We start from the raw sequence: 12,951 nt of genomic DNA, 5'->3' as shown, positions 1-12,951 counted from the left end.
CTCAGAAAGCATTTGTATCAATAACAAATTCAAAATCCATGTAACTGTGTGATTTTGGAGCTTTTGCAGACCAGCATCACAGCAATGGGTGTAGTTCGGTGACTCAGGACCCACTTTGTATATCTGAGGCCTAAGGTTGAATCTCTGATAGATTCGTAAAGCACAGAATGAGGCCATTTGGCCCATCATGACTGTGCCGGCTCTTTGAAAGACCGATCCAATTAGACCCACGCATTGTGCAGAAATCTGTGAGCAATGTGCAGGGGCCAATTTCCGATTTGCAGGGCATCAGCTGAAAATTAACCCATCACTGTCCTCGTGTCTGCCAGATTCACCACTGCAGAGGAAACTAAATTGGATGCACGTGGTGGCATGCCCTTGCCCAGCAATCAAAGGTCACACTTGCACTGACCAATCTTCTGCTTTTTGCAGAGCTCGGGCTAGGGCAATGGCTCTGTACCCAGTGCCCCCTGGGGGGGGAAGAAGAAGCCAGTGACCCGCTGGACACTGCGTTCCCCGAGGGCGGGGGGAGGCCCCCGAACTGCTGGATATTGTGTCATCTGTTGCAGTGTACTGGCTCCAGCAGTCCAGCAGACCTCGCTCCAGGGGGCCCTATGTCCAGCCCCCATGATAGTAGTCAGCAGGAGAGATCGTCCAGTGCAGACAGTGGGAGCTGTCCTCCAGCCTCACTTCCTCGCACTGAAACAGGAAAACTTTTAATCGCAACCAGACACATTAAACTGAATGGGGCCAAAATCTACAGCTGGCAGTGAGAAAACCCAAACGGTCAGCTTTTGAAGGGATTGCGGGAACATTCATTTATAAACTGTCCAAGTTTAACTCTGTAATTATTGGTCGCTCCCTCCCCCAGAATAAAAAAAACTCAATCCCAACATTTGAGTTGGATCCAACTAAATCCTAAAACACAGCATTGACTACAATTAAAATTATCACTCTGCTCAGACCCTCCCTTTACCTCACTGATTTATCTGTGGTTACAGTCAGCTCCTTGAACAAAGGCCTTGCTGTGATCTCCCGCTTAACCCAGAGATTATCAGATTTATTTTTAAACTGTTCAAAGCTGACTCTTTCCAAATGGGTTGAGGAGTTTTCCCATCCCCCACAACCTGAAGGCCTAATCGCAGGGGTGATCTCACTGCGTAGAGGTGCTCACAGAAAGAACAGGTGAAATACAGTCTGCCACCCCCAACTCCCCACCCAGATTTTTGCAGGAATGATCAAAGAGAATGCTGCCCTGCTCTGGGACTGTAGGATTGCTCTTTATGTAACTCAAATACCATTTCCTCACCCTTTCTCTGTAGCCTTTTACATTCTTGCTTTCCAATTACTTATCCAATTCCCTTGAAATGATATTCTACTCTCTCCCTCAGTAGCCACAGGTGGTAAAACCTGCCAAGCTCTAAAAACACTCTGAGAAAACATCTCTTCTAACCTCCCCCATTGTTCCTTTACTGATATTGCTCAGTCTGTGCCCTTGTGTTACTGACATGTTTTCAATGCTCCCCCTCCTAAATCCTTTCAGAATTTTGCAATCTTCAATTAGATCCCCTTGACCATTTTTTGTTCCAGTGACAAATGTCCCAATTTTTGAAGCCTTTCTTCACAGCTATAACCCTGCTGTCAGTCCAGTAAATCTTCACTGTCCCCTTTCCTAATATCCCCCCTTTAGCATAGTGCCTAGAACTAAAACTGGGGCCTAACCAATGTTGAGTACATATTTAACATAATTTCCTTGCTTTTATATTCAATGCCCTGATATTACAGACCAAGAATCTCATGGCCTTTTCTGTATGCACTCCCATCCATAAAACCAACAGATGGAGGATAATGTACAAAGCTTCACCATTTATACCGTGTGGATGTTGTACTGATGCAGAACACCGTACAACAGCCCTTGTAGATCTGGGATAAGCAGAGAATCTGCTGCTCTGCACATGACCCTATAAAGGGCTGGCAGCATGGACCCACTCCCCTTAAGCGCAGTCTGCAGGTCTTCACCCAGTCCACCACATTGACTTTGAATGAGATACTAAACCGAGGCCCCGTCAGCACTCTCAGGCAGCTGTAAAACATCCCACGGCATTATACAAAGAGGAGCAGGAGAGTTCTTGGTGAACTGACCAATATTTCTAACTCAATCAACATCATTACAAATGATTATCGGTCATTCCTGTTTGTGGGAGCTTACCGTGCACAAATTGGCTGCCGCATTTCTGACATTACCATAGTGACTACACTTCAAAAGTATTTCATTGGCTGTGGAATGCTTTGGGACATCCTGGGGTGGTGAAAGGTGCTACACAAATGCAGAGTCTTCCTTTACTGTGGTGATTGGGCTTTCACTACAACACAACCAAGGGCAAGGATGGTTTTCAGTGGACAGGCAGTGAGTGATTTGGAGAAAAAGGTAACAAACAGAACAAGCTCTTGCTGAACTTTCTAAATAGCTCGACTTGTACCCTGAAATTGAGCTCTTTGAAAATTAGCATACAATCACGTGGTGTATTCATTTGCCATTATCTCAACAAAGCAGCTAAGCCATTTTAATAAACGGACATCATCCCTGGTAAAATAGGGGTCGAAAGAATTTCAATTGAATGTTGACAGTTGGAGGCTGATATCCAAAGCAGTTGTCAGTGTGATTCATATGTGATTACAAAGCTGAGGATCTCAATGTTTCCAGGTGATGGGAACTTGAAATCTTGACAGCTTGAAGGTGTGGAGTCAGCAATAGCAATCTGTGCAGATGAGAGGATAAGTTTCTATTTTTAAGTGGTCCCTGATACAAAGCTTTGTGTGGCAAGGCAGGTTATTGGGGGCTCAGATGTGTGCTTCTGAAGGGTAAAGCTCTGTGCCGGGAGAGGTAAAACAATTATTTACCCTTTTACCTTCAGCACACAATTGCTGGTCTGTGCCTCCTGAAGTAGTTTTGCTTCCTGCCGCCTATTCACTTCACTCAGTTTCCAGTGGCCAGAGGAAGGCTGCTCAGATTAATGGCTGCTTGCAGACCCAAGTGGGTGTGGGTGGATGGGTGCTGGGGTGGTGGGTGCAGTGGGGAGGGGCAGTTGCCAAGCATACTACTCTGTGGAGTCCTGTGGAAGTGCTACAGTGAGATGACAAAGCTGAGATGTCGTGCCATCTGGTGAATGAGCATCTCCAGTTCACCGGCTAATGAGATGAGTCAGGAGCAGCATGGAAGGGTGAGGCATGGTGTCATTGCTGTCTCCAGTTACTGGAGGGCTGGGGAACTGTGCTCCAAGGCTGGTCACTCTGCTGCCCTTGGTTCTCAGTACGTGGAGTGTATGGAGGGGGCTGGTCCTGTTTGGGAGGACAGAGAACAGAAAATCAGCATCATCATAAACACATGAGGAAACCGTCTGTGGGATACAGGAGACATGGGTCCCAATTCTCCCCCCCCAGGCCTGGTGGAAACTGGGTTAGTGTAGAGTAGCAGTTAAAACAAGGCAAGTCACTTACCCACTCTGATTCTGCTGCCTTCCCATCATCTCCCGATCTTAATCTGCTCTTTTAAGCAGGCGAGGAGGCTGCCTGCAGGACAACATGGTGAGTGGGCCCTGTTGATATGGTCAGAGGCCTGAGTAGGGGAGCAGTGAAGGCTTCACCCTCAGGCCAGACCTTCTGCTGGGATGATAGTGGGCCAGACAGTCCCAGGCAGCTAAGTCTGAAATATGTAATTTTAGGTTTCCCTGTGGGCCAGGAGTGCTCTTCCAGGACTCACTAAGAAGCATTGGGCCTCCCTTGGCTTAGGCTTCCCCCTCGCCAACCTCCCACCGATCATGGCCAGAAAGCCCCTCTTCAATCACTTTCAGAGCCCTCCAGCTGATGGCCAGAGACCAACCCTGTGGATCACCAGTTGTAATCGCCCTCCACTGAATTCTCATCCCACCCACTGGTCAGGTAGTGGGGTTGGATGGGCCTGAGGGTTTGTTCTCTTCCTGTCCCCACTTTCAAACCAGGGCCGTGATAGTAAACTGCAAACTCAGACATCCACTTTTCACAGTTACAGTAAAGGTCAGCGAGCTGTTAGAGAAACACTTCAGTTGCACATACCTGCCTTGCTCACTAATACAAGGATCATAAACATTAGGAGAGCAGAGGAACAGAATGAGTTGCTGGGAGCGAATGCTGCTCGGCTCAGTGAATTCAGTAGTATTTACTCTCAGAAATGTCACTAATACGAGCAGTGGGGAGGGGGTAAATTTAAGTCGGGTAGGAAGGGCAAGGTACAGGAACATGAGGAGGCCATTCAGCTCTTTTTGCCTGCTCCACCACTCATTCATTCGAATCACAGCTGATCTGCATCTCTACCCCATTTCGCCGCCCGTGTTCATAACCCTTAATATCCTTAGCTAACAAAAATCTGCCACTCTCATTCTTAAAAATTTCAAATGACCCTCAGCACCCACAGCCTTTTGGGGAGAGTTTCAGGTTTCCACTACCCTTTGTGGTGAAACTTCCTGATTCCACCAAAATACATAAGGTAATATTAGGGCATGCCCAAAATCTTGATCAAAGAGGGAGCGTTTTAGAGGAAAGATTCACAGAGAGGTTTAGGGAGGAAATTCCAGAGTTTAGGGGGCAGGCACCTGAAGGCACAGCCACCAATGGTAGAGCAATTAAAATTGGAGATACTCAAGAGGTCGAAATTAGATGAGCGCAAATATCTTGGAGGGCTGGAGAAGATTAGAGATTGGTGGGTGGGGTGGGGGGGGGGGGGCGGTGGTGGTGCAGGTGTGCTTTGAGGCCATGGACGGATTTGAAAACAATGATGAGAATTTTAAAAATTGACACATTGCTTAACCGGGTACCACTGCAGGTTAGCAAGCACAGAGGTGATAGGGGAACAGGACTTGGTGTGAGTTAGGACAAGGGCAGCAGCGTTTTGGATGACTTCATTTATGGAGGGAAAAATATGGGAGATCAACAGGAGTCTGTTGGAATTGTCAAGTCTAGAGATAACAAAGGCTTAGAGGAGGGTTTCAGCAGCAGATGAGCTGAGGTAGAGATGAAGTCAGGCGATGTTACAGGTGGAAATAGGTGGTCTCAGTGATGGTGCAAATAGTCGTTGGAAGCTCATCTCAGGTCAAACATGGCAACGAGGTTTCAAACAGTCTGGTTCAGCTTCAGACAGTTGCTGGGGAGAGGGATAGAGACAGTGGCCAAGGAAGGGAGTTTGGATGGGGAACCGAAGACAATGCCTTCGACCTTCCCAATATTTAATTGGAGGAAATTTCTGCTCATCCAGTACTGGATGTCGGACAAGCAGTCTGATAATTTAGCGACAGCGACAAAGAGGTGGTGATGGGGTAGATCTGGGTGTCACCAGTATATGTGTGAAAACAAATGTGTGTTTCTGGATGAAGAGGCAGTATGTAGTGAGAAATAGGAGGGGGCCAAGGATAGATCCTTGGGGGACATCAGAGGTAATGGTGAGGGAGAGGGAAGAGAAGCCATTGCAGATGATTTGCTGGCTACGATTAGATAGAATGTAACCAGGTGAGTGCAGTCCCACCCAGCTAGATGACAATGGAGGTGTTGGAGCAGGATGGTGTGATCAACTGTGTCAAAGGTTACAGACAGGTCAAGAAGGACAAGGAGAAATAGTATACCTTTGAACCCAATATCAGTCTGGTGAATCTGCACTGCACCCATCTCTAAGGCTAAAATATCCTTCCCGAGGTGCGATGCACCAAACTGAACGCAGTACTCTAAATGGAGGCCAAGCAAGGCTTTGTATTCCATCTCATTTGACATAAAGACCAATGTTCCATTAGCCTTTTTGATTACTTTTTGTACCTGTGCACTAGCTTTTGATGATTTCTGTACATGGGCACCCAAACAAATCTCTTAGCTGCTCCACAGTTCCTAGTCTCTCACCATTAAAAAAAATTCTGATTTCACTTTCTCAGAACCAACGTGGACGACCGCCACTTCCCCACATATATTTTAATATTCATTCCCAGGAGGTGGGTATCACTAGCACGGCTGGCATTTATTGTCCATCCCTATTTGTCCTAGAAGGTGGTGGTGAGCCTTCTACTTGAACCACTAGTACAGTTTGACATAACAGAGTGGCTTGCAGGTCCACTTCAGCGAACAGATAAAAGTCAAACATGTTGGTGTGGGACTAGAGTCACATACAGGTCAGACCAGGTAAGGACAGCAGGTTTCCTTCCCTAAAGCACATTAATGAACCAGTTTTTTTTTTTAAATGAAAATTGGGAAGCTTCATGGTCACTTTTACTGATACCAGTGTTTTAAGGCAAGATTTTATTTTAAAAACTGAATTCAAACTCTAAAATTGCTATGATGGTACTCAAACACATATTGTTTAGATTATTAGTCCAGTAACATAGCCACACTACTATTGTAGTTTTGGCACAGTTTTGACCAGTCAGTCTGTATGTCCCAGTGTAACTTTCTGCTTTCATCTACAAAGCATGCTGTGTCTTTGAACCGGAGTATCATCACCAAACTATACACCTTTATTCCTTCTTCAAAGTCATTGATACACATGGTAAATGCTAAGGCCCAGATCCATACAGAACATGGCTTATCACATACTAACGATCAGAAAAATTGTTTCCACTTGAGGGGAGACTGAAAGTAGATCTGGTAGTCCCAACCTTTTTCTTTGTGGGAACATATTTGTTCTGAACCCTCTATCTCCTCCTTGAATGCCTCCGAATGCCCTGAGAGTGATTTACTTTCAAGTAGTTGTTTTCAGTCCACTTTTACTAAATGATATCTCAGCTTTGTAAAATTGGCCTTTCCTCAATTGAGAACTTTTACTCCTGGTCTATCTTTGCCTTTTTCCATAACTACACTAAATCTAACTGAACTATGATCACTAACATCAAAGTGCTCTCCCAAGGATACCCCTTCCGCTTGCCCAGTTTCAGTCCCTAAAACAAAGTCCAGAACTGCTAGGCTTGCTACTTACCAGCTAAAAAAGTTCTCCTGAATACATTTTAAGAATTCTGCACCCTCTATACCTTTTACACTGATTGTATCTCAGTTAATATTTCTTTCTTTCTTTTGGGCCTCCTTATCTCGAGAGACAATGGATACGTGCCTGGAGGTGGTCAGTGGTTTGTGAAGCAGCGCCTGGAGTGGCTATAAAGGCCAATTCTAGAGTGACAGGCTCTTCCACAGGTGCTGCAGAGAAATTTGTTTGTCGGGGCTGTTGCACAGTTGGCTCTCCCCTTGCGCCTCTGTCTTTTTTCCTGCCAACTACTAAGTCTCTTCGACTCGCCACATTTTAGCCCTGTCTTTATGGCTGCCCGCCAGCTCTGGCGAACGCTGGCAACTGACTCCCACGACTTGTGATCAATGTCACAGGATTTCATGTCGCGTTTGCAGACGTCTTTAAAGAGGAGACGTGGACGGCCGGTGGGTCTGATACCAGTGGCGAGCTCGCTGTACAATGTGTCTTTGGGGATCCTGCCATCTTCCATGAGGCTCACATGGCCAAGCCATCTCAAGCGCCGCTGACTCAGTAGTGTGTACAAGCTGGGGATGTTGGCCGCCTCGAGGACTTCTGTGTTGGAGATACGGTCCTGCCACCTGATGCCAAGTATTCTCCGGAGGCAGCGAAGATGGAATGAATTGAGACGTCGCTCTTGGCTGGCATACGTTGTCCAGGCCTCGCTGCCATAGAGCAAGGTACTGAGGACACAGGCCTGATACACTCGGACTTTTGTGTTCCGTGTCAGTGTGCCATTTTCCCACACTCTCTCGGCCAGTCTGGACACAGCAGTGGAAGCCTTACCCATGCGCTTGTTGATTTCTGCATCTAGAGACAGGTTACTGGTGATAGTTGAGCCTAGGTAGGTGAACTCTTGAACCACTTCCAGAGCGTGGTCGCCAATATTGATGGATGGAGCATTTCTGACGTCCTGCCCCATGATGTTCGTTTTCTTGAGGCTGATGGTTAGGCCAAATTCATTGCAGGCAGCCGCAAACCTGTCGATGAGACTCTGCAGGCACTCTTCAGTGTGAGGTGTTAAAGCAGCATCGTCAGCAAAGAGGAGTTCCCTGATGAGGACTTTCCGTACTTTGGACTTCGCTCTTAGATGGGCAAGGTTGAACAACCTGCCCCCTGATCTTGTGTGGAGGAAAATTCCTTCTTCAGAGGACTTGAACGCATGTGAAATATTAGGGTAGTAGAAATCCCCTATTATTACTGCCCTATTGTTTCTGCACTTCTCAGCAATTTGTCTACATATTTGCTCTTCTATCTCCCTCTGACTGGGGTCTATTGTATACTCCCAGCCATATGATTACCCTTTTTTTTTTCAGTTCAACCCTTACGGTCCCATTTAATGAACCTACGAGCATATTACCCCTCCTTACTGCTGTGATTGTTTAATGAACCAATATTGCATCCCCCTCCTTTTTTATCCCTCTGTCTGAAAACCTTGTAACCAGGAATGTCAGGCTGCAAATCTGTGATGTTCTTGGGACTAAAACCTGGCTCGGGTATAAAATTAAAACCTGACCTGGGCCCGACCCGACCACAGCCGACCTGAACCCGACCTGGGCCAGAGTCCTTCAACATTTTTTTTATGCTCAACTCAACCCGAAAATATCCAACATGTTATTAGTACAGAAAAAAATCGCGTCAAAACGTAGATTAAAAAAAAATACTAAACAAAACCCGACCACAGCCAAGATGAACCCAACCAGACCCGAGCCCGAATGCTGGACACAGAATATAGACCCGACCCCGACATGTAGTCAGGTTTGGTTGGGTTCGGGTCGGGTAGCCAGGCTTTACTTTGGACGAAACAGCAAGATTCATCCAGAGTCAGTAGGAAACAGAACTGCTGCAGGTGCTGTTAAAACATGGATTCCTTTTATTCTCTTCCAGACTCCCTCTGCTGGTATACGGGTATATGGTAACCTTACATGGACAAAATGCACAACACAATTTTCAACATACTACACATTCCTGCCCTTCGCGGGCAGCCATAAAGACAGGGCTAAATTGTGGCGAGTCGAAGAGACTTAGTAGTTGGCAGGAAAAAAGACAGAGGCGCAAGGGGAGAGCCAACTGTGCAACAGCCCCAACAAACAAATTTCTCTGCAGCACCTGTGGAAGAGCCTGTCACTCCAGAATTGGCCTTTATAGCCACTCCAGGCGCTGCTTCACAAACCACTGACCACCTCCAGGCGCGTATCCATTGTCTCTCGAGATAAGGAGGCCCAAAAGAAAAAAAAAGAACACATTCCTGCCCTTCTTTAACCATGTTTCAGCAATATGATATGGACAGTCACATGGCAAATGCAATTTAATGCAGTAAAGTGTGAAGTGATGCACTTTGGAAGGAACAAGATGGATAAGCAGTATAATCTAAATGATATTTTACTGGGGGGTGCAAGAGTAGGGGGATCTAGGGATGCATATTCACAAACCCTTGAAGGTGGCAAGGCAAGTGGCTGATGCGGTTCGGAAAGCTTCTGGGATACTTGGCTTTGTAAATAGGGACACTGAATACAAAAACAGGGAAGTCATGCTAAACCTTTACATCACTGTTTATGCCTCAACAGCAGTATTGTGCACAATTCTGGGCACCACACTTTAGGAAGTCCGTCAAGACCCTGGAAAGGGTACAGAGGGGGTTTATCACGATGATACTAGATACAATAGAGTTCAATTATGTGGAGATAGGAAAACAATAACAGCTTCTGCATACAGCAAACAAGTTATGGGAGACCTAATAGAGATATTCAAAATAATTAGGGGATTTAATAGATCAAGTGGGGAGAAACTTATCTTCTGGGAAGTGGATCAATAACCAGAGGTCATAGATCTGAGGAGAAACTTTTTCACCGAGGGTTTTTGAGATCTGGAACACACTACTGGAAAGGGTGGTGGATGCAGATTCCATAGAAACTTTCAGAAGGCAATTAGACATATACTTAAAGAGATCTAATTGCAAGGTTATGGGAAAAAGCTGGGGTGTGGGTCTAAATCGGATAGCTCTTTCAAAGAGCCAGTAGAGGCGCGAGAGCCAAATAACCTCCTTCTGTGCTCTCAGATTCCATGACATGTTGATAACGTTAGACGAACAGGGGAGAGAGGAAAATTGGGGAGGAAACATGAGGCAAGTTATTTGCTGCAGAATTCCCAGCCTTTGACCTGCTCTAGTAGCCACAGTATTTATATGGCTACTCCAGATCAGTTTCTGGTCAACGGTGACCCCAGGATGTTGATATTGGGAGATTCAGCGATGGTAATGCCATTGAACATTAAGGGGAAATGGTTAGATTGTCTCTTGTTTGAAATGGTCATTGCCTGACACTTGTGTGGCGTGAATGTTACTTGCCACTCATCAGCCCAAGCCTGGATGTTGTTCAGGTTTTGCTGCATATGGCCACGGGCTGCTTCTGAGGAGTCAAAAATGGTGCTGAACATCGTGCAATCATCAGCGAACATCCCACTTCTGACCTTATGATAGAGGGAAGGTCATTGATGAAGCAGTTGAAGATTGTTAGGCCTAGGACACTACCCTGAGAAACTCCTGTAGTGATGTTCTGGGGCTGAGATGATTAACCTCCAACAACCACAACCATCTTCCTTTGTGCTAGGAATAACTCCAACCAGTGGATTCCCATTGACTCCACTTTTGCTAGGGCACCTTGATACCATACTAGGTCAAATGTCTTGATGTCAAGGGCAGTTACTCTCACCTCTGGAGTTCAGCCCTTTTGTCCATGCTAGGACCAAGGCTTTAATGAGGTCAGGAGCTGAGTGGCCCTGGCGGAACTCAAACTCAGCGTCACTGAGCAGGCTATTGCTAAGCAAATGCCGCTTGATAGCACTGTCAATAACCCCTTCCATCACTTTGCTGATGATCGAGAATAAACTGCTGGGGCGGTAATTGGCCGGGATGGATTTTTCCCACTTTTTGTGGACAAGACATACCTGGGCAATTTTCCACATTGCCAGGTAGATGCTGCTATTGTAGCTGTACTGGAACAGCTTGGTTAGGGGCATGGATAGTTCTGGAGCACAAGTCTTCAGAACTATTGCCAGAATGTTGTCAGGGCCCATAGTCTTTCCAGTATCCAGTGCCATCAGCAGTTTCTTGATATCATGTGGAGAGAAACACATTGGCTGAAGACTGCCATCTATGATGCTGGGGACCTCAGGAGGAGGCCGTGATGGATCATCCACGCGACACTTCTGGCTGAAGATGGATGCAAATGCTTCAATCTTGTCTTTTGCACTGATATGCTGGGCTCCCCCATCGTTGAGGATGAGGATATTTGTGGAACCTCCTCCTCCTGTTAGTTGTTTAATTGTCCACCACCATCCATGAATGGATGTGGTAGGACTGCAGAGCGTAGACCTGATCCGTTGGTTGAAGGCTCGCTTAGCCCTGTCTATCGCATGCTGCTTACGCTGTTTGGCATGCACGTAGTCCATGTTGTAGCTTCACCAGGTTGACTCATTTTTAGGTATGCCCGGTGCTGCTCCTGGCATGCCCTCCTGCACCAAACCAGGGTTGGTCCCCCAGCTTGATGGTAATGGAAGAGTGGGGGCAATATGCCAGGCCGTCAAGTTACAGATTGTGGCTGAATACAATTCTGTTGCTGCTGATGGCCCACAGCGCCTCATGGATGCCCTGTTTTGAAATTTAGCATGGTGGTAGAGCCACACAACACAATGTGAAGACGGGACTTCGTCTCCACAAGGAGTGGTCACTCCTACCAATACTGTCATCAACAGATCCATCTGCGACAGTTAGATTGGTGAGGACGAGGTAAAGTAGGTTTTTCCCCTCGTTGATTCCCTCACCTCCCGCCGCAGACCCAGTCTAGCTGCTATGGCCTTTAGGACTCGGCCAGCTCAGTCAGCAGCGATGCTACCGAGCCACTTTTGGTGATGGACATTGAAGTCCCCCATCCGGGTTACATTCTGTGCCCTTGCTACCCTCAATGCTTCTTCCAATCGGCGTTCAACATGGGGAAGCACAGATTCATCAGCCAAGGGGTGGCAGTAGATGGTAATCAGAAGGTTTCCTTTCCCATGTTTGACCCAATGCCATGAGGTCCGCAGTCAATGTTGAGGACTCCTAGGGCAACTCCCTCCCGTCTGTATACTACTATGCCACCACCTCTGGTGGGTCTATCCTGCCAGTGGAACAGGATATATCCAGGGATGGTGATGTCGGTGACATTGCATGGTATGATTCCGTGAGTATGTCTATGTCAGGCTGTTGCTTGACTACGCTGTGGGACAGCTCTTCCAATTTTGGCACAAGCCCCCAGATGCTAATAAGGAGGACTTTGCAGGGTTGACAGGGCTGGGTTTGCCGTGGTCACTTCCAGTGCCTAGGGTGGTCTGTCCGGTTTCATTCCTTTTCGCAGACTTCGTAGATGCTTGATACAATTTGCTTGCTAGGCTATTTGAGAGAGCATTTAAGAGACAACTGCATTGCTGTGGAGTCTGGAGTTGTAAGGACAGCAGATTTCCTTCCCTAAAGGACATTAGTGAATCAGATTACTTTTTAACAAGTAATGGTCACCATTACTTCCGGATTTATTAACTGAATTCAAAACTGCAATGGTGGGATTCGAACTATTGTCCCCAGAGCATTAGGCTAGGCCTCTGGATTACTAGTCCAGTGACAATACCACAACCCCACCACCCCAATGACTTGTGCTATTACTATTATTTATGAAGGGAGGGATAGATAAAGGTTCCACATAAATGAAGTAACATTTGCAAAGTTCCCTTCTTTTAACAACCTGAGATAGAAACAAGCAGGCCCTGGAGATTTGTCTATCTAAAGTCTCATTATTTTCTTCATTCACACTTTTGCTTTTAAAACTTGTATTAAATACACTAAGTTCCTCCCCTTGTCTTATTTTTAGTTTCAGTCGTACTTCTGCTGTTTT

At 46.4% G+C, this 12,951-nt stretch overlaps 1 protein-coding gene across 5 annotated transcripts in view; it reads right to left on the bottom strand.

Annotated features, from left to right (window-relative positions):
* Positions 1-1,536: 1,536 nt before the first annotated feature.
* Positions 1,537-12,951, bottom strand: part of LOC137384190 (WW domain-binding protein 2-like) — a 118,444-nt gene continuing 107,029 nt past the window's right edge. For 3 of the 5 annotated variants that reach the window (XM_068057832.1, XM_068057834.1, XM_068057831.1), the window contains exon 8: positions 1,537-3,339. In XM_068057832.1, the coding sequence (XP_067913933.1) occupies positions 3,235-3,339 (105 nt within the window). In that variant the 3' untranslated portion in view covers positions 1,537-3,234. The remainder of the gene's footprint in view (positions 3,340-12,951) is intronic. The other 2 variants (XM_068057835.1, XR_010977538.1) reach the window with 2 other exon arrangements.

This window comes from Heterodontus francisci, chromosome 26, assembly GCF_036365525.1.
Source record: "Heterodontus francisci isolate sHetFra1 chromosome 26, sHetFra1.hap1, whole genome shotgun sequence".
NCBI lineage: Eukaryota > Metazoa > Chordata > Chondrichthyes > Heterodontiformes > Heterodontidae > Heterodontus > Heterodontus francisci.
This window is presented reverse-complemented; position numbering and strand designations above follow the sequence as displayed.